Here is a 25,602-nt window from a genome sequence, read left to right as displayed (position 1 = left end):
CCGGGGCACCGCGCGGCCTCGCCCCGTGCCCGCAGACGGAAGCCCCCGGGCCGGCATCCCCCCATTCGCCCTCCGTTTCTCCGTTGTTTGTCGCGCTGCTATGGCTGGGTAACCTCTTTCCTCTCAAGCGCTGCTCTCGGGCGTGCGGAGCCGCCTCTCAGCTAAAACTTGTCTGGAGCGATTCGGTCCCACGGAGAGTTCTGTAAAGTTCCGGGAAGTGCGGAAAAAATACAGGATCTCTTATTGGCTTTGGCTTGCTTTTTGATTGTATAACTGCCAACTAAAATGAGTATTTTCTAGGTGGTGAGATTTTTGTTATTGCCCGCCTTTTATGTCTTTAGCTTGATACATCTGCAGTTCCAATCTCTACAACGTTTAAAGGTAAAAGATAGTCTCAGGCTAAAATACACCATCCAGAGAGGTGTGCCTATAGATGACTTTGCATTTGGTCCTGAAAGTGGTTAGGTGTGTATTCTGATCTGTCTGATAAGATTAATAGATTATCAAGTCAGAAGGGCTGTTGCAATCAGCTAGTCTGACCTCTTCATAAGGCAGGCCATAGGACTTCATTTTTTTTTTCCCCCAATCTGTGTTTGAAACTAGAGTTTATGTTTTAGAAGGTGCAGTTAAAAAAGTCTGATGAGACATTCCCCACCATTCTCGGTAAAGTATACAAGTGGTTGATGTGTATTTTATTTCTTCTTTCTGCTCTGAAGAGGGCTACCTGTAGTTTTTATCCACTAAATCTTGCTATAGCCTCATTGACACTGAAAATACCATCCTAATTCTTCTGGATTATGAATTCTTATGAATTTTAGTTAATTTATTGCTCTATATTGTTTTTAATGAGAAAAATAAGTAATTTTATCAAGTTTGTTACCAGACATTCTTTTTCTGGATTTTGATTTTGGTTTGTTTTGTTTGGTTGGTTGGTTGGTTTGTTTTTTTTTTTTTTTTTGCTACTTCATTTATTCTCTCAATTTTCTTCTGGATCCCATCCAATTTATTGTCACCCTTCCTGAATTGTGGACATTGCATTTTAGAAGCAATTAAGTCAGTGTTAGTAAGAAGATAATAGGATCTCCTTGGAATGTGATGCTCTAGATTCCTTGTTTCACAGAGAATTGCAAAGAAAGGTAGGGTTTTTTTGGCCAAAACCTTGCCCCATGGAGCTATGTTTTGCCAGGTTCTCTGTGGAGTTGCCTACATGATAAAGTAAGGTCTCCTACCTTTCTTTCTAATCTTCCTAATTGTTGAACTACTTTTGGTCGTATTGCTATATTGGTTTCAATGAAGTCAGTGTTCACCAATTCTCATCATCTGTTGAGGATTATGCCATCTATTCCATGAGGAAGGTTTGGATTTTCCAGGTCATTTAAGAATATGTAGTTCAGGAGCAAGAGTGGAACCCTCTGGGATCTTAGAAGAAACACAACTGCTTGATGATTATTTTCTATAATCAAAAAAATCCCCTGGTTTCAAAACATAACTTTAATCTTTTTAATAGCTGCTCTATTAATGCAATATTAATCATGTATTTTGGGAATTCCTTAATTGAAGTGGCATGGAAAACAGTCCCAAGACAAGTACCGTGCAGAAGCTCATTGAATCAATGCCTGCTACCTTTACCAATCATATTATTAATTAAAAAATCAAATTAATATTAATGAATCTATTCTTGATATGACAATATTCATGCGATACTTTAGGAAGCAATGTCAAGAAGACCTTGCTTGCAATTCTTTAAAGTTTCATCTCGAGGCTGTGTAGATGGTGATGAATGATGCCTTTTAAATGTGTTGACTGAAACATTTTAACTTTTTTTTTTTTTTTTAACTGTAGCAAGGGCAGGGAAATACTATGAATCATATTTTGTACTTGGAGTTCTCCTGCACTGGGTTCTTAGAGTTCAGCTCACTTCAGTAAGAATTAAAATACCGTATCTTCAGCAAAATTTAAAGATTTAACTGTGTTGGATACAATGTTAAATACAGTCTGGGCTTGCATAGGTGTTTCTGGTTCCTCTATCACTGATAACATTTGTCTTTGTATGGGTGGAGCCAGTTGCTGGGGAATTGGGATGTAAAAGTCGTGCCTACCACTGCCAAGGCTTGTACCAGCCTGGAAGTAAATCATGAAGGTATAGATGCTGTGTAAGGGAATATGCTGTCAATGTTCTTGACTTGCACTACAGACCACTTAACATTTTTCAAAATGGTGTTTTTGATTGTGGTTGACAGGTAGTCATCTAAGCAGCTGAAGCTGCATTAGTCTGATGTTAAATTAAAAAAAATATGTGTCGTTCATCTGGTACTTGCTTGAAAAGAATTCAGCCTTTAGGTGATACAGATAACTATTTCATTCAAATTTCATATTTATGCTGTTGCAGGCTGTGTTGTGGCAGGCTATGTTCCCTTTGTGTGGAGAACCATGTTCACAGTCTCAGCTCATCAAAATGATTTCTCCTCCCTACAAGCATTGCTCCTGTCTTCCTGCACTTAGCTTCAGCCATCTGGTTTTTATCATGCTCCTTATTTCTTGCAGGCACTGTTTTGTCTGTGCAATGGCACTATTCTTATCAACTGAAAGGAAATTTGTGGTGAAGTATTATAAGGACATTGCTACCAGGCCTGCTGTGACATAACTTTCCCCATGGTATAGGAGAAGGTAGTGAAATGGGCACGGGAGCTGATGGAAATCATTTGAATTGCTGCATTAACTGAACAGAGATTGCTCCCACTGAAGAGCGTACCTTGGGCAGCGCAGCCACGGCAGCCCTGTTGCAGGGGGCTGAAAGGGGTGCTCCTGTCCTCTGCGTTCCCCTTCCCTCCCACACCTCTTACACAGGCTGTCAGCATCATGAAGGAATTTCTGATGGTCATATGGGCACACTGCCTCTTTAGACCTTTTTCTGTAGCTGTTAGAAAACCTTGCTTCTGTGCAGAAACTCTAATTTTAGTGTTACGGTATAAAGCTAGTCCCATATTGAAAAGCAGATAGCATAATTCATGCCTACTTGTTACTTGCTCAAGAAAAACAGGGTCTTTAGAAAACAGGTGAATGTGTCATAGTTTGAGACACTTGTAATTGCTTGGAAAGAGAAATGGAGATAGATAGGTGGTAATGGATGAGGTTTCTGGTTGAGTGTATGTCTGACTTGGGGAGTACTTCTAGGGTTTCATTCAGAGAAGGATTTTTACTAGTAGGGCGACCTTGCGGTGGTTCTTTGTTTTTTACAACAGCTATAAGACTCAAATCTTCTCCTAAATGGGTTTGAATGTTAGTCACAATTCTTTTGTTTTTGTTTTAAATTTTATGGCAACTGCTGTGGTCTCTGTTTCTCTATGCTTGGTAGTCATGGGGTTTTATATCATTTAATTCAAAATGGTTCTTTACAATAGATAACACTGACATTTGGTTAGTGCGCCCTATATTTATAGCAGCTAATCTAAGATAATTAGTTACAGTGATAGTTCATATGCAAAGTTAAGTAAGTGGGAAACTTAAACTTTTATGATAAACAGTTCTTTTTTTTAACTCGTATTTTTGCATAGCTGTCAAACTAATGCTTATTGTAACAGATGTATTATAACTGTGATTTCGTTAAGGTTCAATTTTATATTCTAGTGGATTTTTGCATAGCTATAGAAACTCTAAAAGTGCAGATAGTGTGTTTTAGAAAACTGTAGAACGTTTTCTTTCATCAAATGAAATTGTTCTGAGAGGTAAAACCGATGTTTGTAGTTAAACACATTTCCTACAAAAAGTTCCCAGTGGCGTAGTATTTCAAATGTTGAAAGGTAAAGCTCATAAACCTTGAATATATTTAGAGCATTTGCTATTAAAAAAAAAGGCACAGAAGGATTAAATAAACTTTATAAACATATGAAAAGGTAGTTTGCTTTAATATCCTACCAAACTTTCTGTCATTGTTTATGCCTAAAACATTTATACATACAAAATAAAACACAGGTAGTCCATGGTGTGGCACAAATACCTTTTACAGAGACTTGGTAGCTTTTGTCAGTGGTCTTTTCTTACTTTTTTTTTTTTTTTTTACTTTCTTGTTTTAACCTGCATTCAGTACACATTGAAATAACAGCTGTGACAAGGTCAAAGTTTGAATGAATGGAGAGGCTGAACACATTCTTGCCATATGCCCCATAGCTTTTCACAGATGCAGATGTATGGGCATCTTGTAAAATCTTTGCTAAAGTTTCAAAATGAGTCAGATAGGCTTGTTTGGAATGATGTGCTGCTTACCTGTCTAAGATTTAATGACAACTTTACATTAAACATTTTAAGCATTTTATGTCACTTTGCTTCATTGAGAAATGGTGACGCAGAACAATATGCAGAAGGAACGAGTTGAAACGTAGTCTGAGGGTGCAGTTACATGAGATGGCTGAACTCACTGCTCGGGCTCACTGCTGCTGAAAGGGGCTCCCTTCCTCCTCCCTTGTGTTGGCTCTGGTGTTTGTGCACTGCACAGTGAGCTGGTCTAATTTGTTAATCCATAAGAAAACTATCCTGACCGAGAAGGTGAACAGCTTTGTCTTGAGTTGGCGAGCTGTGCTGGTGTACCTGTGCTGTCAGAGAGCAATCCAGAGGTGGCACGAGGGGATGAGCAGGGAGCAGAGCTGGAAGGAGTGAGCTGTGTGGCCTCAGCAGGGACTCTGCCCTGAGGTCCTGGGCAGCTTTTAGATGGGCTTGGGCTTGCCCTGTCACTGTCTTCAGTGAGTGTCCCACCCAAATTGTACTACCTGCTTTCCTACCAGGAGCTCTTAGTGAGTGTCCATGTTAGCTGAGTGCTTGACCTCTTGAGATCACCTAGAATGATATTTCAGATGTGAGCCCTTTCCCATGGAGCCAACAACTTCAACACAGGTTACTGAATATGTTGTTCTGAAAGAAAGGGGTTTTGTATTCTTCCACCTATGCAAGAAGCTTTTCAGTCCCATATGTGTATTTTACCTTTCATCCTGTTAATTTTAACTGTACATATGTACTTTATACTGCCAGAGAACAACTTTATCCCTTTGTTTCTTCTGTACTTTTGCCCACCTTTTATTTTTTCTTGGAGATGCTGTTGAATCTGGCATGATGCTGTTGTAGGAAGGAGGTTAGTTTTAGCAAAATCTTTGTTCCTGTCAGGAAGAAAGCACCTGTGACTGGATTACATTAATTCTAAACAGTACTAGAGCTTTCATAGAGTGCGTGTATTTTCCCTGGATATTTGGGGTTTTTTTTGCATTTTGTCAAAGCATTTACAAATTTGCACATCAAAAAGTTATTTTGTATGATGAGTGCATATTCCATACATTAAAAAACAAAGAAAAAAAAAAAAAAACAAACTCAGTTAAAAGGCAGCATGTTAATAGTCTCACTTCAGACTTTCCTTAGCAGCCTCAAGTGTGACAAAAATAACTTTGAGCCGCATGCAGAGTTCAGCCTTTTCAGCATGGCATTTCTTGCTGTACCATGCAAGTGACAGAAAAGGGAAAATTCTTAGAATTTTTCAGCAAAGAGAAGTAATGTGCTTAGAGAGGATGGAGCTCTTGGTCTCTTAGTTATTAAGTACTAGATTTACTTACCTCGCTGGGCAGGTTTCATAGTTTTTGGTTTTACTTATGCTATTCTCTGTTACCTCCTCTTACATTGCTTCCTTGCTTTATTCCTCGGAACAGACTATTGAGGCTGAATGGACACTTACAGTTAGAGGATCCTCAGAGCCTCTCTGAGCACAGGTTATAGTAAATAGGGGCAAGGAGCTTTAATTCCTGAATCCCTGCATACTTGAAGTTTCTTATTCCAAAACAATTCAGCAAGTACCTACATAAGTTTAGACAAGCTTTTTATTTGCCCATATTGCTTTTCTTGTTTTTCATCTTCCTCCACATGCCTACCTCTGTTGCTTGCTTAGGACTTGTAGAAGTGTAACCAATTACACTCAGCAGAAAGAAGGTACCCTTAGGCATCCTTATCTTAGAGTAATAGTATTTACATAGGAGGATACTAAGGAACTCTATATGAATTACACTTGGGGCTGTCATACATCTAGATTTCATTGGAGATAGTCTTCTTTTTCACCTGGCAGTGTTGTGTGAGAAGAGTTTGAGGGCTCTAGCCCTTTGTCTAGTATTTCCAGATGTTTGGCAACTTGTTCTGAAAGCTTTTGGACATCCAGAATGTGCCAGACAAATGGCCACTGCGCCTGTGTGGTGTGTGTGCGAATCAGGCTGGTGTTTCATGGCAATACGGAATGTACCAGTGTGTGCTGCACGTTGCATGTTGCACTTTTCTGACCAGGAAATCCCTTTCAGAAATACGCAACTTAGTGTTTCACACCACATCCTGTTTACTTTCTCTTTTCTTCGTGTCAAAAATTCCAGTGCTAGACAGTGAATAATCCTTCAATTCCTATGGTCCTCCCATTTCATTATTCTCTACCAAGACTGCCAAGGATAGGATTTCTAATAGGTTTTTCTTGATTGTGAACATTTGCTCATTTGCTGTACAAAGAGTGATCCTAGAAAACTAACTCATTAGGACTCTCAACAGCAACTATTTGTTAACTACCTTCAGTTGTTTGATGACCTGGAGATTAGCCATGCTCAGTGCCACTGAAGAGAGCTGGGATTTTCTTTTCCCCCCAAACCCCTCCCTTTTGTTAATATCTTTAAAAGAAAATACAGTTTTGTTTTGTTTTGTTTTTTCACAAATTAAAGGAATTTTTAAGTTTGTGTGTGTGCATGTACCATTCTGATCTCTATTAATACTTGTTTTTGTTTAGACATCTGCCCTGAATATCAGGAAATCTTAAATCAATACCTGGGGCAAATTTAAGGAATTTGTTTTATGTAGTGCAGTTTTCCTCATGTCAAAATAAATACCGTGTAGCTATAACTATTTTTCTATAGTTTTGAACAGTGCATGTTTTCTAGTTGAAGCATTCACAAGCAACTGACTTCATATCATATTTTCAGCTAAATAGTAACTGGTGACAACATGGTATCCAGAGTACTCATTGCAAGGTTAGAAATGTAGTTTTAAATCTGTTTTGGGATGAAGAGGTATAAGAGCTAAAATCAAGGACTATGCTAATTTTCCTTATAAAACTAGGTAGTAACACCCTGTGATGTTTTCTTCAATGTAAAGGACTCTTTCTGCTGCATGTTACAATGAAGTGTGTGTGTTAATATGTTAGATCTTTCCTGGGCACACCTCCTAAATTGGGATAGAAGTGGTGTTAGTCATAGGGATGCCTCTTTATTGTATCGAAAAGAGCTCATATGAGCTGCTTAGCCCTTGTAGTGTGTTGTGGGATGGGGAAGACACCTTACTGGACATGTAGGTGTGCTGGAAGGCGTAGACCGTATTTAATGGACTTGAATTGTAGCCTGTATGGGTGACCAAAGATAGTAAGGTTTGTGGTCTCAGATGTAGACAGCGAATAGATTCTGTGCAAGGTCTGTGGCTGTGAGCCGTGAAGCCACCGATCTTCACCATGGTTCAGTATGTTGTGTACTGAGCTCTTAGAAATTTTAACTTTACAAAACCTTGAGAAACCGACTCTTATTTCAGTACTGAGGGATTGAAACTTGGTTGAGGGCTGTAAATCTGAGTAGGTTAGTGTTTGTGCCTTAGTTTCCCTAGGTTAAAGGAGAAGATATTTCATGGCTTATGGAACTGTAAAGTGTTTGGAGATTTGATATTGAAAGAGGTGTTGCCTAATATGGTTCTGTCGGTCAATAGGACATAGGTATTTGCGCCTCTTGCCTCTTTCGTGATGAATATCTCAACATTGGCATTGTCTTTTTCATATAATTGGAAAATAAAGGGCATATTAAGAAATGGGACATCAAGCATTCCTATTGTATCTCAACGGTAATACTCAAACTTGCCGCAAAATATGACACTGTAATAACTGTGGGAGGATAGGGGTTGAGAAGAATTTCAATAGCTGAAATGAATTGTATTTTTAATAAGGCACTGATGTGGCTAAGTCACATCTTGAGATAATGCTCTGCTGATTTTAATGTTTTGAAATAAAATTTTATTATTAAAAGTAATGAAATCTTTTTGTGTATATCTTGGCTAGCCATAATAGAGGATTATACTGTGTGCTCAACCATTAATACTGTGATGATCTTGGGAAGAGTTTCAAATCTTTCCAAATATGACAATAGAAGAGCATCACATATTGGAGAAGTGCTAGATTTCCATTACTGTTTGTTACAAAAATCTTTTGAAATTGTGAGTAAAGCTCTGTAGGAGAGAAGTATTACTAATTTAAAAAATCACAGCTATTATCTCCATGCTGGGTGAAGAGAAAGTTCTTTCATAGAGCAAGGTAAGAGAAGAAGATAAATAAACGTAGTGACAAAATAATCCAGTGCCTCAAAAGGTGAGAAAAGACGATTTCAGTTCTTTCCATGGTGTAAGTTACACAGACCATAATGTATACTTGTTTTTCTGCAGGGAGCAGTAGAGTAGAAACCGTCAGGGAAGATGTACGAACCCCCAGAACATTGCTTGGCAAATAAAAGGCTTAATTTTTTTTCTGGCACTGCATTATAAGTTGGGTGGTGGATGTGGGCATGTCATTGTCTGTTTAGACATGGGGAGTAATGATACTAAGTTAATAAGGACATCAAAGTTAGGCTTCAATGTTCAGGGCAGGAATGCTGAAAGCTCCTGTCCAGATCTTGAAATCTTAAAAAGTGCATCAGGAGCTCAAAACTGGCATTGTTATAGAATAGTTTAGTCAGGTTGTAGCCCTGTTATGGTAGAAAATGGCGGGGGGAAAGTGGGTAAGCTGTAAAAAGCTTCTTAATTACTACAGCACTCTATGGCCAGTTTTATTTGCAATGTTCAGATCTAAACATGGTTGGCATTTTTTCCTGTGGGATGTTTTGTGTAATTGATTTTAATGAATTCCTTAAAAATTCCTCATAGGACACAGGGTTTTCCAACAGAAACCTGCCTGGTGCTGCCAACCCACTTGCCCCACGGGGTAATGGGGCTGCTGCAGTCAGGCAGTCACCCTAGTCCTGCAGCCTGGGCACACGGGGGGAGCCGCAGCGCCTGGGATGCTCCCCTGGCTTCTGGGGGTTCCTGCTAGCAGGTGGGGAGCTTTGGACTTTCTCAGTAAAGGAATTGGAAGTAGTTCATATTTAGAATTTTAGTACTAAATTTAAAATATCTTCACCCTTTTTTGCCCTTCATAGTGCGTCAGATTTTTGTATGCTGCAGAATTTCTTTTAGAAAGCTGCTTTGGTTAGGCTACCAAGAATTTTTGTCAAAGCCAAGAGAAATGGTAGCAGTATTTGCCAATTCTGATTTAAACAAACAAACAAAAAAACAAACAAACAAATAAAAAGACTTTGTGTGCTGCATTTCAACCATAGATAACCTAATCTGAAAGGTAATTTAGATTGTATACCTTAAAAAATAAGAACATAAAGTACTTTGTCCAGTCCCTCCATAGTAACTGAAGTTGAAGTTTATAAATAGCTCATTTTTATCTGAATATTAGTTTTCACATACATAGTTTCAAGACAGAGTTAAACTGATTTTTATGAAAACAGAATTATAATTGTCTTTGTTATTAAGAACGCTACAGGTTACTTAATCAGACAAGCCTGCACTTGCACTCAGGTATTGAAGTACCAGTAAGACTGTTTCAGCTTTCCTGAAGCAGTTTTGGGTTTTTTATTTTTAAAAGGATCAGGCTTAAAGAATTCAGTCACATTAACATGGGAATAAAAGGGAGATGGACCTTTCTTGCCATAAAATCTTTTTATTCTCTTAAGATGTGACATGTATTCAAGTAAAGAATCACAGGAACAGCATGAACTTCTGCTCATTCAGACAGTTCCCTGCATGTAATTTTCTACCTCAAAATCTATTTCTTAGAAGCTCCTATCACAGCTCTGAGAAAGCAAGGAAATAGTGTTTCCCCTCTCACAGGTACCTCGAGGCAGTCTTCAGTCCACCTCCTGAGCCATGCTCTTGGTGGCTCTGCATATGAATTGAAGTGGAAAATTAACATTATAACTTTGTCTTTCATTAAAGATCGAAGGGTGATTGCCTCTGGTATGTTATGACTTGATATATTCTGTGTTGAATATGTAGTCTATAATTACATTAAAAGTCAAGAATGTGACATAACAAACAGACAGTTGAGACTGTTGATAAAATACTACTCTGTGTTTTACAGACACACTGTAGTACTGACATCTGATTCTGTATTTTCCATCTTTCTAAAAGTTGTCTTCTGTAGTGGAGAAGAATATTATTTGATAGTTAATAATACTTTAAAATATTGACATCTATTTATTTTTTATGTGATAATTCAAAAACAGGCCAGGCAAATGATAAAGATGTATGACATTCCTAAAGGAACTCTCTATGTACCTTTTAAGATGTATTAATTTTACAGATGCTTTTATTCTAATTTTTCAGTGGTAGACTTTATTTTTCAAGTAGCAGATTTTTTTTTCTTTTGTTTCATGGATACCATAATTGGTCTAGACTGTTAAATATTCTTTCTCTTTGTGCAAATGTTGGTTGAATCGTGACATGTTAAGGAATGTCTTGTCTTCTGTCATCTGATTAGAGGTTCAGGGGAATCAGATGCAGGGATCAGGCTGGTTTCCATTTTTTCCTGAATCAGCCAACATTTGCATGCTTTGAAGCAATTTTATTCTTGCAGTGTACTTTGGTTTTGGTGTGGTTTTTTTTTTTGTTTGTTTGTTTGTTGTGGTGTGTTGTTGTTTTTTTTTTTTTTGTAAGTATGTCTGAGGCTGGGATATAGAGGTGAAAAATCACATTGTATACATTTCTAAATACATATTTTGCACTGAAATGAGTCTCTGGGCTGAGCAGGAGTTTGTTTTCCTTTGTTTTCCATTGAAATTAATTTCTGAAATATTTTCTGTTGTATGTTTGGGCTTGCTTTTAAACTTCAAGGACTGCATTGGCCCATCCATTGGACAGGAGTGATTTGATGTTATGAACAGTATTAAACTCATTTAAGTAGCAACTTTCTAAGCAAATATATCTGTCCTTTATGATTCTGCTTGCTTAGTCATTGTATTTCTTGAATACAAGATCAAACCCACATTTGTTTTAAATATATCTACCTGTAACACTGTTTTTAAATTTTAATTTTATTCTGAGCTGCAGGTAAGCCCTAGATGCTGAGTTACATTCTAGTTAGTCTGTAGCAAACGATGGAGAACAGCATTGCTGTTGGACTGGGCAGCTGAAGCCATGCTGGCTAAAATGCCACTTACCTCCACTTCATCTGTTTTAAATTGAAGCAATGTTTCCAAGTTATACTCTCACATTCTGTCTCCATGGGATGCTGCGAACAAAGGCAAATTAACAAAGATAAATATTTAAGCAAAATATTAGAAGAAATCATAGAGGATGCAAGCTGGAACTGTGTTTTTACATGTTTAAAATCAAATACAGTGGACAAAAAGAGATGTAAGCTGCACATCAGTTTAAATATTTTGTATCTGAAACAGTATTTTTAGTATTTCGATATGCTTTTGTCATTTTTGTGGTGTTTGGATCTTAAGCAGCTTTTCTTTCAGCCTCTGACTGGAACTCTATATTGCACAGCTAAGGAGCTGATTGAAGAAAGACTGCTTTGCCAAGCATCTGAGCTTTGGGCTGGGGAGGGGGCGAAATTTGAGTAATATTTCCTCTATTTCATGTCTCAAGGCAGATAAAATACAAAGTGTGAGTTTTAAGGTATTTCCTTGTCAGTACAAGGTTACTACTGTATTTTTAACCTCTTTTTTGGTGATTTCTTTAGAAATAAACCATGCACCCAGTCCTCTTCCTGCAGGAGTCAGGAAGCTCCTCTTATTTTCAGCAAGGTCAAGTGGACTGCCCAGACATGAAATCAAATTGTTTCCCTCACCTACCTCAAATCCGATCACTTGTACGGTGCATGCTGGGGTGTCGTCTTCTGGTTGGTTGGGTTTGGTTGTTTTGGGCCTCCAGCCCGTGCTGGAGCCCGAGGTTGGGGCGGTGGGAGCGTGGGGAGCGTGGGGCCTTCTCAGTTCTCCCGCAGTCAGGAGTTTCCTGTGCAACTACTTGTCTTGTAGGTGTCCGGTTTCACTTTGAGCACAGCAGGCACTGTTTGAATACTTTGAAAATGCTTTGTGATTGAATGTGGCTTTTTAGCAATTTTCCTTTATATCAGAGGCAGAAGTCACAAGTGCCTAGAACAAAAGAACAAGATTTAGTACCTAGAAGTATCCTTTGCTGCTTAAAAGTCCAGGTCTGTCTTTCACATAGGCATTATAGGTTTCCTTAGAGCTTGAATAATTGCTGTTACAAAAAAAAAAAAAAAAAAAAAAAAAACAACAAAACCCAAAAACCAAACAAACAAACAAACAAACAAAAAAAAAAAAAAAAAAAAACAAAAACCAAACAAAACCAACAAAAAACGCCCACAAACTTTGGAAATGGCTAAGCTCTAATGAAAATTGATCTAGAAAATAAAGCAGAAAGAGGAAAATGCCATCTTTCTGTGTAATGATAGTTTTTATATCAACTAAGATACTTGTTTAATGTGGTTTTATTTCTGTATTTTATTCTATATGGATGCCTCCAAGAGCAAGGTTATTTGATGAAAATGAGAGACTTAAAATACTTACTTGTATGACCAGTGCTTATGGCAACTAAATTTTGTTTCCTTGTAAAAGTGATCCTTCCATTTGAGTTTGAAATGAAGAAATGCATTTGTTACTTGTGTAAAGTGCAAACCAGATAATTGTGTTGGCAAGTGAGGAGGGTGACAAGTGCAATGTAACCCAATAACCTTTTGCAGTTGGAGACCTAAATTTGTATGAAACTATTAGATTGAAGAATGCGGTGGAAATAAATTATCATAAGACTAGCAATATAAACAGATATGTGAAGAGCTGATTCAGGAAAGACTTCATACAGGCTAGTAAAAAGGAGTTGTAAATCAAGGTTGAGGTATTTCAGTAACAATTAACTGCAAAGACTCTGTTTTCTTCCAGAAATGTTGCTGGAGAGGTAACAATATTCTATTAGCCCAACTGATGTAGCTGAAAAAAACATATTAATATATGTGTCATTTCACTTTCGTTGTCATAAGGATTTTTTGATAGTATCATTACAGCAATGCCAAATAATGATGGCTCTTCATAGGACATCTCTAAAAGGACACTTAAATTTTGCATTAAAATTGAATGGACCTTTTCAATGAAAAATACTTCAGGGGGAACTATTTTCCAAATTTGTATGTCAAATTTGTATTACTTTCTGGCAGTAATCACTCCATTTTGCAGTTGATTACACCAGTGGAAGTGAGGAATCAGTGTGATATATCAGTGATAAGGGGGAAGTGTTTTTGGAACACTATATAGCAACTGATGATAACAAATAGCAAAGTACCAGGTAATGTGAATGTGTTTCTTCAGTAACTAATCTGACATTTCAGTACAAGTGAGAACTCATGTGGAATTTTAATAAACTTTGAAACCAGAGCACAAAAGGCTGGATAGCCGTAATGTTATTTGCCATGCTTAGTGTATTTTTGATATGCGAATTATATGCTGTGTAAGTTCATCTGCTTAAAAGCTAAATTTTATAAAAAGAAACCTTAAGGCAGTGATCTTCTTTCAGATTGCTGTGCTTGTGTTTAGGATAAGTTTATGTAAACTGAAGGCATATATGCAGGTTTTTTTGAGATAAGAATCTACATTCCAGCAACTAGTAATTATACAATAAACAATTAACTGTTCTAATAAATACAATGTTTTTATTGAAAGACAGATTCATTTTTGAGGTTGCGGTTGCATTAACTATGACCTGGGAGTGTGTATTTCAAAAAAAAAAAAAAAAAGCATCATATACTCTTGAATGTTTTTATGATACTCAGAATTACTAGAGTTTTGGGATCCTAATGAACAAGGGGTTTGAGCTACAAAGTCTAGAGGTTATTTTGTATCCCAGTGTTAATTCGGGCATCCTCTGTGTTTACAAAGTCTTTGTTACAAACTTTGGTACAAAGTTTCTTTTACAAGCTGCTTTTATCATTCCGAGCATTCTGCCTCAGGTCTACAAGCTTGTATCTTAGGTTGTCTTGTGGTATTTGTGTATATTGTAACTTTAGAAAAAGGGTGTTGCAAGGGAATGAAGAGGGGAAATGAATCACAATCTTCACCAAACAACTAGAATAAGTAGAAATTTCAAATTAAAAAAAACAAACCAAAACAAAAAACAAACAAACCCCAAAACCATTAAACCCCAAAAAACAAATAAACAAAAAAAAAAAAAACCACAAAACAAAACAAACCCAAACACCAAAACCCCAAACAAACAAAAAATGAATCAGCAAGCTAATTTTTCTATTTCCCAAATTTTCAGGTAGTTAAAGTTCATCCACTTTTTTGCTCATGACCTTTTGCTATTACAGTATAAGCAGAGGAATGACGCAGTATTATTTGATGTAATCTGTACCAGTTTTTGTGGGTCTCACCTCATCTGGAAGGATTTTGCTGCAGTGGGTAGGCCTGTTTGCCTAGAGCACCACTACACCACCAAACAAGCCTCTCAGCCTGAAAATACCCAAAATGGGAAAAGGATGGTGTTCCGTTGTGTGAGCCATATAGGTAGTATAACTTAATAGTTTGCCTTTTTGCTGTGTGTGAGAGAAGAGTCAGCAACATGTACTTTTATGTAGGTAAATGCTTTAAGAAAACTTGAAAGTAAAACTAAGTAAAACCCATTACAGATAGAAAATTTTCACAAGATCACCATTTGTGTCAGTGAAGATAATTCTTGCTAACAATGCATGCACTACCATAGGGTTCAGTTTAGCAACTTACTTTCTTGCATAGCACATTTTTATTTTTAAAAAATCTGAAGAAAACATATTTCCTAAGTTTTATGTTCTAGCTAAGCAAGTTTGTTCAAAAAACCCAAACCACCTTAAATTTAAAATTTGTATTGTAAAAATATTTGTATTTAAATTGGCTTTTTTACATGTACAATGTTTTGTGTGCAGAATGCTATTGTAATTTTTTTTTGTCTGGCATTATTAACATATTTTTAATACTGTAAATCAAAAAATAACCTACAGTATCATGCAATTATGCCTGCCAATTGTCCATTATAATGATGCAAATTGTTAGATTTCAGTCAACATATAATAGAAATCAGTTGCTGATACATAGTGTTGAACTGCACAAAGATCTTTCCTCTACAACATAAGCACATTGATGTGCTGACTCTGAATTGAGGTTTGGTGATTCTCTAAATGGTAATTATTGCTGTGAAAGGTGCTAAAGTGCTAGACAGTGAGTGCAGCTGAGGAAAGCGGTAGCTGATGTTCTTGCATTTTTCAAAGTATTTTTGTTCATTTTTAGGCTTGTGCCTCAGTCTGGCATGCTGACTGTAGGAGCATTGCTATGCTGTAAGCAGCTGAAATGGAAAATATATCCTGGGTTAGTGCATCTCAGACACAGAAATTAATCTGCAACTCTAAAACGTTGTGTCCCTTATGGAACAGGCTCTTGCTAGTTCATAATGTGTGGAGGTAACGGTGCTCTTACGGGCTCGTCAGATCTCCACTGCCTTCTCTTGTTGTCTTAATGTAAATGAAGCAAATCTAGTTGTGTTGCCAATTTTTATATTATTTCATGACTTCTATAAAAGTTTCCCATGATGTCATGATTCCTGGCATCAAGTGTTCAATTTTTCCCTTATGCAGAGTAACTGCCCCCTCATCCCAGGGGATGAAAGAGGATAAGGGAAGTCTCCCTTACAGCAGGGAGGGCTGTGGGTTTTGCCATTTGGGGGTTTTTGGCATCTGTTTAAAGTTGAATTTTGAACTTAAAACAGTCTCACATGTGCACTGAAGTAAGTAGCAGCTACCTATAAACTTAATGTCCAAACGACAAGAAGAGAAGAAGATAAATGGTTACTCGCTCATGCTGGCTTTCATTTTTTCCATTTGACAGGTGCTGTACAAAGCTGAATCTGCAGAAGCTTGAAAGCTTTGGGATTTTGCTTTGTTTCCCCCTCCTTTTTCTGAATTTTAAGTTGGAAATCATTAGCACTCTTGGCAGGTTCCTAATGTTGTTTGATGTTTAGATTGCATTTTTTTATTTTCTGCATTACTGCTTTTTTTTTTGGGCCCAGACACTGTATATATTCAGTTTGCTTCCATTAAGCCTGATCAAAACATCATGTTAATTTAGATGATGCATTTCAAAATGGTAAATAAAAACTGTGTATCATTAACTTATATTTAATGCTAGGAGGTCGGAAGACTGAGATTTGTCACTTGCTAGTCCTCCCACTGTCAGTTTTGTTAGAATTGTAACAAAATATTTTGAACAGCTATTGTTCCTGCAGCTTCATAGTCATTCCAGCCTTTGTATTAAATGTGGTCCTGTAAGTTTTAATGGAATCAGAAATTGCAGTGTTCAAGTGGGCATGTATTTTTAGTCACCTGCTTTGTAAATCATTACAAGAAGTGTCCATCTGGTGTTTCTTCTGTCTTTCTGACCTAGACCTTTCTAGACTTCTCTGTGATTAACTTTGATTTTTGTAAGGTGTTTTTTTTTTTTTTTTTTTCTCCATTGGCTCATTAGGTTTTATAGTACTTTTTTAATCTGCTTAACATTTTTCAGTGATGTCCTAGCACAACCACATCCGTCAGACCTTGGGCTTGCATTCTCTTATTTCTGCAACTTTTTGGCTTGTGGTTGGGATTTCATAGTTGTACTTTGTTTCTATAGCTGTATATTTTTGTTAATAATGTTTAATTTCTTCCTTAGCTTAAGCTATGGAGGAGGACATTCATCACATTCAGAAACAGATCTTCTTCACAGACAGACATACACAGCTTCTCATCAGCTTCCTGGATATTCTACTACACACCATCCTACTGGTAACTGTCCATATCATGAGATTACAGTTTAAATAGCTAAAGAAAAAAACCCAACCTGTTAGGTAATTTAGATTCAAAGTGATCAATTTTATAATCAGAGGGAGTTTGTCATGCAGGTGGTAGAAAGTCATATTAGAAAAGCTGAATTTGTAGAAGAAAGTTAACAATCTGTTGTTAGCTTTTACCAACATGTCTTAAGTAGAAAGGAAAATATACGAGGGGGTTTATGCTTAGTAACTTATTGTTGGTTCTTAAAGAAATTGCATTTATTCTTTAAAATGCAGCTTTTCAGAATTTGACCTATGTGTAAGGGCCAAATGTTAAGTATGCCTCAAAGCCAGCTGCAGAAATCATGCCAGTTCTTTTAGACTAAAGCAAATAGCAAAACTAATGCAAGTTGGAACGTGCTGTTCCTAGTACTTACGTGTGCAGACTAAGGCATAGTGCCGGGGGAAAGTTGAAATGCACTTTCAATATAGTAGCAGGTTAGGCTGCATTACATCTGCATCAGGATCTGTCTGTGATCCTGGTGATATCCTGCCTCCATGTCAGGAGAAGACAGGGTATGACCTCTTCACACTTGCTTTGCAGCCCAGTTTTTAAGGAAAGATATTTGAGCTTATGTGCTGGCTGGAATCTGCAATCTCTTAGCCAGGTCCTTGATCAGGATGAGGGAGCGTCAGAACTGCAGGGAATGTTTTCAGGATTCAGACCCTGCAGTATTGACATAATCTCAGTTACTCAAAACTCTGGATATCTCAATTTCTTCCCATTGAGTCCCCTGCCATTGGAAGGTGTGAGCAACAGGGAACACACAAAGGTGTTTCTTGAAACAGGGAATGCAACCAAAACCTCTTTTCTTGTGCCCGTCCAAACTGCTACAAGCTGCCCAAAGGGTGAAAAGATTGGTACAGAGAAGTTGAACCCATTTCAGAAAGAATTCTGAATGTTTAAACAGTTCATGTGAAAAAGCAGAACGGTGAATTTTCAGATGAGGGGAGAGTTTTATTGGTATACCTAAATATTGTTTTTAAGCATCATATTTGACATGCATTTAACAATAGATTTTAAAATGTATACTCAAGTTCCAGTTTACAGTGGCAACACTGTAAAACAGTCAAACACTGAAAAATCAGTGTACTTTAATAATATTGCTAATGTGTCATAGGTTATATTTAGTGATTTATGAATGTATATCCTTGTTATTTGATTGAGCTTCTTGTAAGTTCATCTGAATTGTCTGTTTTGTTCCGTTTCCCTCCACCCTCATCTAGGTCTTTCAGGAATATTTGATACCAGTATGCACAGTTCTGGAAGTAACACTAAGGAAACTTCTTCAGTTATGAATTTTCTCTCTGCTATTGAGTCTCGTACTGCTCAGGCAGTCTCTTCAGGATCTACCCTTTTACCACAATTCAGGGCTCCTTCCTGGCAGACAGGTGAAAAATCTCTTGAAATTAAATTTTGACATGATTGTATTGAATGTTTGAGAGAATTTGAAACGAAAGTATCTTGACTAACTGAAAATACTATATATCTTCTACCTCTTTTCCATCTTCATATTTAAAAATCTCAGAATCAATGAAATTATGTTAGCAGAAGAATTATGTTAGAAGAAGACTTGTATGACCAGAAGTTCTAATTGTTTAGAAGGAATTTAGATGTATAGGATAATATCTTTTCTAATGAGTCGAATTTATTCAACTTTGTTTGGAATTAGTCTCACTAACACCGTGGGCATATTCAGGTAGACTACCTGTACACACTAGCAGATCTTTCATTCTGAAACTCTGTTCCTTGTCATAGTTCTTCTTCTGTGACATTACTACTAAAAGTCCATGGATAACTTTAGCCCCTTTGTACACAGAAGTAGTGATCAAGGCATTCTCAAAAAGAAGGTCTGAGGTGCATGTTGCATAGAAATAAGTGATCTAATTTACAAATAAACAAACATGCTGTCATTTTTGGCAGACCGACTGCCTTCTGTAAATCTCCCCCATCTGTCAAGCCTTCTGTGCAGAGCAGGAAGCTTTGCATATTTTGAGCCTTGCTGTGGACAGCCACACCAAGATAAGTGTTGCTACTGCATCTGTGGGTAGCTTCAAGTTATGGTTAATCTTATGTAGTGATTGTGCAGCTGTGCAGTGAATCAGATCTATTCACTGATCTGACAGAAAACGTTTGGGTGGTTATTTTTTCCTTTGGTGGGATGATTTTCCACTGTATCAGCAAGCTGATCTGTGTCTCAGTGCAGCTGTACGATCGCTGGCTCTGATTTAGGGAGAAGGCACAAGGTAAGAAGAGGGGAGAGTTGAACAATCTGTTTGTTGAGACTATTTGCACTTGGTCTGTTAAGTGTAATGTGCAGCTGCATTCTGTGAAGAGCTACTGAAAAAAGTTGAGAAGAGAGAATGTGGCTTTTTATTCACCATGGACAAAAGCAGATATGTGGGAGCACAGATGAAGATGCACACAGCTATTTAGTCAAAAAATCTTAATATAAGTCAGTGGTATTTAGACTTGTGATGACCCATCTTCACATCAGATTGTCAGCTGGGAAGAAATCTTTTTTTCTCTTCGTCCTAGCATTTTCTCCATTGCAGCCTGCCTAACAGTGAATTGTGAAGAATGGGGAGACATGCTGTGGGTCGGGTTTGATGTTGATACCAGTGATTGAGAGACTTCTCAGTATTCATTACTAAGAACTCATCAGTAAGCCCATTTTCAATATTACCAGTTCTCTGAGCTTTCTGTTGTCCTTTAATACTCTCCTGCTTTTCTGTATCCCTCAATCTTCCCAATGTCTTTTGAGATCTTTGTCTTCAACAAACTTTTTTGATGAGGATAAACAAGTTAAACAAGTGCTCTTCGGTCTTCAAGGTGACCTTTCTTTAGAAAGGTTTTTTACTTTGGGTTTTTCTCCAAACCCTGCAACTGCTGATTATGGGGGAAAAAGAGGAACAGTGTGTTTGTTATATTGTCCTATTAAGTCTTCCTTTGATATGTGGGATGTGTTTCTTGGTGTACTGATTTCTTAGGATAGTGGGGGATGTCTGTGCACACATTTTACTACCTTTGCCATACTTTTTGTCTGTTCCTCTACAAAATTAAAAAACCAGCAGTTCTGCCATAATAATGCTTCTGTGACTGGCTCTTGTCTGGTTTAAGAAATCACCTATGTAGTAGGAGGGGCTTTAATTTATGGAAGAGAAGGGAAAAATACAGTTTAGATGAGAAATGAACATCTGCAGTTAAAATAGGTGTAAATTCTTCCCCTTCTTTGATGCTTCTGGGTGCCCCTACCTTTGTGTTAGTGGTATGGATCAGTAAAAGAGAACCCAGCTGTACATGATGTTGCAGTTTTTCAGAATAGGCAACATAAAACCAAACCAACAAACCACATTAAAACACGCTTATGCTTTCTTACTCAGAAAGACCTTATTGTTGACTAATGAAAAATACCTTGGCATTCCTTCAGTATCACATCTCTTCATATCAGTTTGTCTTGAACTGAAAGGGAAAAACAGACTTTCTTTTGCAGCTTCATCTGAAACTTCCAAACCAATTGTATGATTAAGTTGCAGTCAGTTTAAGAAGACTTAATATATTTTAAAGTGAAAATTGACTTTTTTTTACTGAAGTATTTGTTTCAAAACAAGCTTAATTTACTGAGTTTTTAAATTTATTCTTAAATGATCAAAGCTAAAAACTGTTTTAAGTATCCAAGAAGAACTGAAAAAGGTCAAATTAAACCAGTGATTTTAATTTTTTTCCGATTTGAATACCCATGTAAATTTTCCAGGGGAAAATGATTCCTTTACAGATTCCTTTACAAGAATTGTAATCCTTTCTGAGAATAAACTTGCCTTCTTCACTTTCATTCATAGACTTTGGAACTAGTACACAAACTTCACTGGTACCTGCAGGTTACAGGGTGAAAAAGCACTGAACGATATGGATCACTGCTGTAAGCCCCAAAGCTTGCAAGGGAATTTCACATTCCTATTTCAGTTGGAGTATTTTTTTCTGTGGAGAAATCTTGTTTAAACCAGGATGTCATACTAATGTCCAGGTGCAAATAAGTAATGTTATACCTTTCAGTTGGTTAGTTGCTGTCTGTGGATATTTTGAACTCTCATTTTAGAGACCATACATATAATATTTATTCTTTGTATTGAAAGTCAAACCCCTCCTTTAAGAAACATATATTGCAGAGTGTATAGGCCATTAGCTATTTCACTGTAAACTCTGAAATGTTTCACATAAAGTGAGTTATAAAAGTATTGGTGAGGGTAAATGCAGGAAATGGAATTACTCCTTTAACTGTGTATGCATTACAATTGGTAAGGTGTCATTTTGCCTTTTTACTGTATATTAAAGGTGTCCAGGGTGTTTGATCAGTTGTCCTCTACCATGAACTTTTTTTCTGAACTGAAGTAAAAACTAATAAAGAGACTTCAGTTTCAAAGCAGAATTAATCTTGCATGATCTTCTAATCCACAATTTGCATCTTAAGGATATGAGTGTTTTCCCTTAGCAATTCACTGCAGGTATATAATTTAGAATTCTTTAAAAAACCTGCACTTCCAGTTTGAAAATTACCCACAATAAGCTTCTCCCTTTATATGTATTTGTTGAAAAGGGTGGTGATTCTGAAGAAGGTTATATTTGTAAATGCTGTAAGATCTTACAATTAAATGAGTTCTAGAAAAACAGAGTATTGTAACTTGTAAAGTTCCCTTATGTTCTTTTTCCCTTCTTGTTTTGTTTTTGTTTTTTTCCAGGTATGCATTCCTCAACAGCCACAGAACTCTTTGTTACTGGAGCTTTGCCAACCTCTGGAACATTTCCACCAACATCTGCTTTATCAGCATATCAGCATCCCAACACTTTCAGCGGTAGAAACTTTGCTACTACCCCTTCTCTTACTCTTCAAGATACTACTTTCAGTGCTACATCAAATGGCCTCTTAACTACCCATGATCCTTTATTACAGATTAAAACATCCCAAGGCACTGTTCCAACTGCTTTGACATTTGAGCGCCTAGGCAGTTCTGTTTTAAGTACCAGTATACCACCTCAGTCATCAACATACCGTTCTGCTCAAGAATCTGCACCCCATCTTTTGCAGCCTCAATTTAGTTTGTTGCCTTCAACCCTTGGAGGAGCTCAGCAGGTTTCTCAGGCATATAGCACATCTGTCTTTACTGGTTCCACTGCTTCTATCGATAGAGCACTTCAGCGAGAATGTAGTGTTATTAAACACCATCAGCGGCCTTCAAGTACTCAGTCTGTTCAGGCTCAACTGACTGTTTCACAGCATTCCTTACACAGCTATTTAACAAGTACAAGTGGAGTTAATTTTCAGGATACATCTAGGCACTCGACATTATCCTGCAGTCCTGTTGGAGATGTTACTCAGGTGAGCAATGGAGGACCACAGCAGAAGACTTCTCAAGTCACAGTGGAACTTGCTCAGTCGTACACATCTGCAATCCCATCACCTGGTTTTCCATCTGCTTCCACAGCAAAAGTGAAAAACTGTTCCACGAAGCAGCCTCCAAGGTCAACTAAGACCCCCAAACCTCAAAGTGTAGCTCCCACTGTGCAGACACAAAGCTATGCCAAAACTGCACAAAACCAGAGTTCTGTCATTACAGGCCAAGCACAGATCTATTCTACAGCACAACTCCCAAGCCTCTTGTCAGTCAGCCAGTCCCAAAACTATGTTTCATCCCAGGCTCAGAATGTGCCACCTGTCAGTCACCCACAGGATTTCTCATCCAGCAAGGTTGAGAAGCTTCCCTCACTGTACAAAACATTGACTTTTTCTGGGCAATCACCAACTATTACTTCTGATAGTCAAACTCTAAGTTACTCCTCAGAGGAACAGGTATTGACTTCAGTTCCAAATGAGAGCTACTCTGGGCAAACGAGGGAACTTTCTTCTGTCAGCCAATCTCAGAGCTACTCTTCTAGTCACTCTCAGGGTTTATCTCCAGTTAGCCAATCCCAAGTTAGTTTTTCATCTCAATCACAAGTTTTATCAGCTGTTAGTCCTTCAGAAAGCTATTCTTCAGGGCAGTCTTTAACATTAACGTCGCCTTCTCTTTCCTTTAATGCCTCTCCTCGGATACAAACTCTTCCAGCCTCGAGTCCTAATCAGAGCTATATTTCTTTACATTCTTCTCAGAACTCTCAATCACAAGAATCCTCTTGTCCACAGTCTCAAAAGTTTTTGCCATCTGTCCAGTCTCCCCCTTTTTCATCCCCAGCTCATTCACAGACACTGCAGAACAACAGGCCTTCCTCAGAAACAAAGTCATATGTTAAAAGGAAGTCTGACTCTAATTTGTATGCCTCATCAAAACAAGAGGAGGAATTATCAATGCAGGATATGCAAGCATTGCAACAGCAAGCTAGTCTTGAATCTTCTGCTCAGAGGCTAACTGATGAGGAGATCAATGCTCAGGATGCATCCTATAGGGTCTCAAAAGCAGATGACAGATACTCTCAAAGTGTAATCAGAAGTAACTCTCGTCTTGAAGATCAGGTTGTTGGACTTACTCTTCAAGGAACGAAAAAAGATGAAAGAATGGTCAATTCAGTGGAACAGCTTTCCCAGCATATTGGCCATATCACTAGCCTAAGCCATGATATAAAAAAGACGGCTAATTTAATGCAAACAACACAAGTAACTGTGAGTGCTAAAGAACTAAATCAGCAACATTCTCTTATGCATAAGGTACATGAAAGTAAAGCTCAAGAACAGCAAGGCCAAGTCATTAGTACACCATCACAGGTTCAACCTCATGCTTTAAGACATGGTCATCAGCTGTGTTTGCCCAGTGCACAGGTACTTCTGGAGTCAGCCTGTGACTTGCAGATTCTTCATCAGTCAATACTGCAGTCAGGTTTAGGACAAGCAAAGGCATCACCACAAGTGCAAAGAATACAAAGTCCTCAACAGGTGACACATCAATTCCTTCAGATGGATGGTCATATTATTCAAAGTAATGGGGGTCATTCTCAGCAACAGCTTCATACTCAGAATTCAGAAGTAATGAAAATGGACATTTCTGAGCCCTCAAAACCACTACAGCAACATTTGACAACAAAAGATCATTTTACTCAAACAAATCAACATGATACAAAAAATCAGTTTGTTTCTCTTAGTTCAATATGTTTCCCAGAATCTATACTTCTCAGTGATGAGAGGAATATATTATCTAATGTAGATGACATCTTAGCAGCAACAGCAGCAGCCTGTGGAGTGACACCATCTGACTTTGCCAAATCAGCTTCTAATGAAGAGGAAATCCAATCTGTTGAAAATAGTGAGGAGTCTAAAGCCCAGTTCCGATCAATGGATGTAAGACATGTGTCTTCTGGTTTCAGTGCCTCACCTACTGTAGTTGGAAAGCCAGCAAGCATAAGTAATATTTCTCTGAATGGAGGCCAGATTACTATAAATCTTACACCAGTGTCAACAATACAGACAAAAACTGTGAACCTTGATCAACAACACATTGAAACTTCTGATCAGAACGTGCCAACAAGAATGACCTCTCCCACCCTTGTCCCTGGTCAAGAAGATCAAGAACAAGGGGCTGTTCCAGTTAAGAAACAAACTAGCATCGGTCGTGAATCTGAAGAAGATAATGATGCTTCTGCTGATGGTACACTGAATGCAAGAGACACAGAATTTGTTTCAAGTGGTAAGAGTCTAAGTGAAGAAAGTACTGTTTCAGAGAATGATTTTAATATGGGTGGTGATGATGGTACAGTAGCAGGTAACCAGTCAAAGGGTCCATTGCAGCCACTATCTGTGCCCCAAAGTGGAGATGGAACCATTAGTAGAACTGAAGAAGAATGCCAAGATTTAACTCAAGGGAACCTTCAGAAGAAAAAAAGCAAAGGAAAAAGCCAAAACAAAAGTGCTGCAGAAGATGACGTTGCAATTCAGAAACAGGTAAAAAGAAGTGGACAATGTAAACGTCAAAATTCAAGGGGAAATGACTCATGTTTGACATACTCTTCTCCTGTTTCTGAAAGTTGTTATGATACTTATCAGCATCAGGAAAGAATGAGGCAAAAAATTAAAGAAGTTGAAGAAAAACAGCCTGAAGTCAAAACAGGATTTATCGCATCTTTTTTAGACTTTCTAAAGTCTGGGCCTAGGCAACAGTTTTCGGCTCCAGCTGTACGAATGCCAAACAGGACTAGGCGACCAGTTACCCAGATAATTCGCACCCCTTGCTTACAGTCCTCTGTAAAGCCTCAGCCAGCAGCAGCAGCACCTGCAGCTGCTGAGGTTAGTGGAGAAAGTCCAACCAAAAAAGTTGATGAAGAACTTAAGAAAAATTTAGAAGCCTTGCCTTCATTTTCTTCTGATGAAGATGATTCTGTGGGAGGTAACCACGATCTACAGAAGAGCATCTGTACTGCATTGTCAGCCCTGGATGATACATCTGATAGAAAGAACAAATCAGGTAAAATAGTTACTACAGGTGCTTATGTTGAAGGATATTTCTGTAGCTGATAGGAAAAAATAAAGAATAATTTTAGCTATCTTCAGTTTAGGTAAAGGTTTTGATTGGTTTTAATCACAGCCATAATTAAGAGTTCTGTTCAAAAGATGTGTTGACTAT

The 25,602-nt window shown here is 37.7% G+C and overlaps 1 protein-coding gene across 5 annotated transcripts in view; it reads left to right on the top strand.

The window, feature by feature from the left end:
* QSER1 (glutamine and serine rich 1) overlaps positions 1 to 25,602 on the top strand; it is a 50,505-nt gene that overhangs the window by 757 nt on the left and 24,146 nt on the right. For 2 of the 5 annotated variants that reach the window (XM_042784845.1, XM_042784844.1), the window contains exons 2-4: positions 16,839 to 16,951; positions 18,226 to 18,390; positions 21,736 to 25,443. In XM_042784845.1, coding sequence (XP_042640779.1) covers positions 16,839 to 16,951; positions 18,226 to 18,390; positions 21,736 to 25,443 — 3,986 coding nt within the window. Of the gene's footprint in view, positions 1 to 16,838; positions 16,952 to 18,225; positions 18,391 to 19,625; positions 19,664 to 21,735; positions 25,444 to 25,602 lie in introns of those variants that run through there. The other 3 variants (XM_042784847.1, XM_042784846.1, XM_042784848.1) reach the window with 3 other exon arrangements.

Source organism: Tyto alba, unplaced genomic scaffold, assembly GCF_018691265.1.
Source record: "Tyto alba isolate M040663 unplaced genomic scaffold, T.alba_DEE_v4.0 Super-Scaffold_8, whole genome shotgun sequence".
NCBI classification, from domain to species: Eukaryota; Metazoa; Chordata; class Aves; order Strigiformes; family Tytonidae; genus Tyto; species Tyto alba.
Note: the sequence above shows the minus strand (reverse complement) of the source record. Positions and strands in the feature narration are given on the sequence as shown.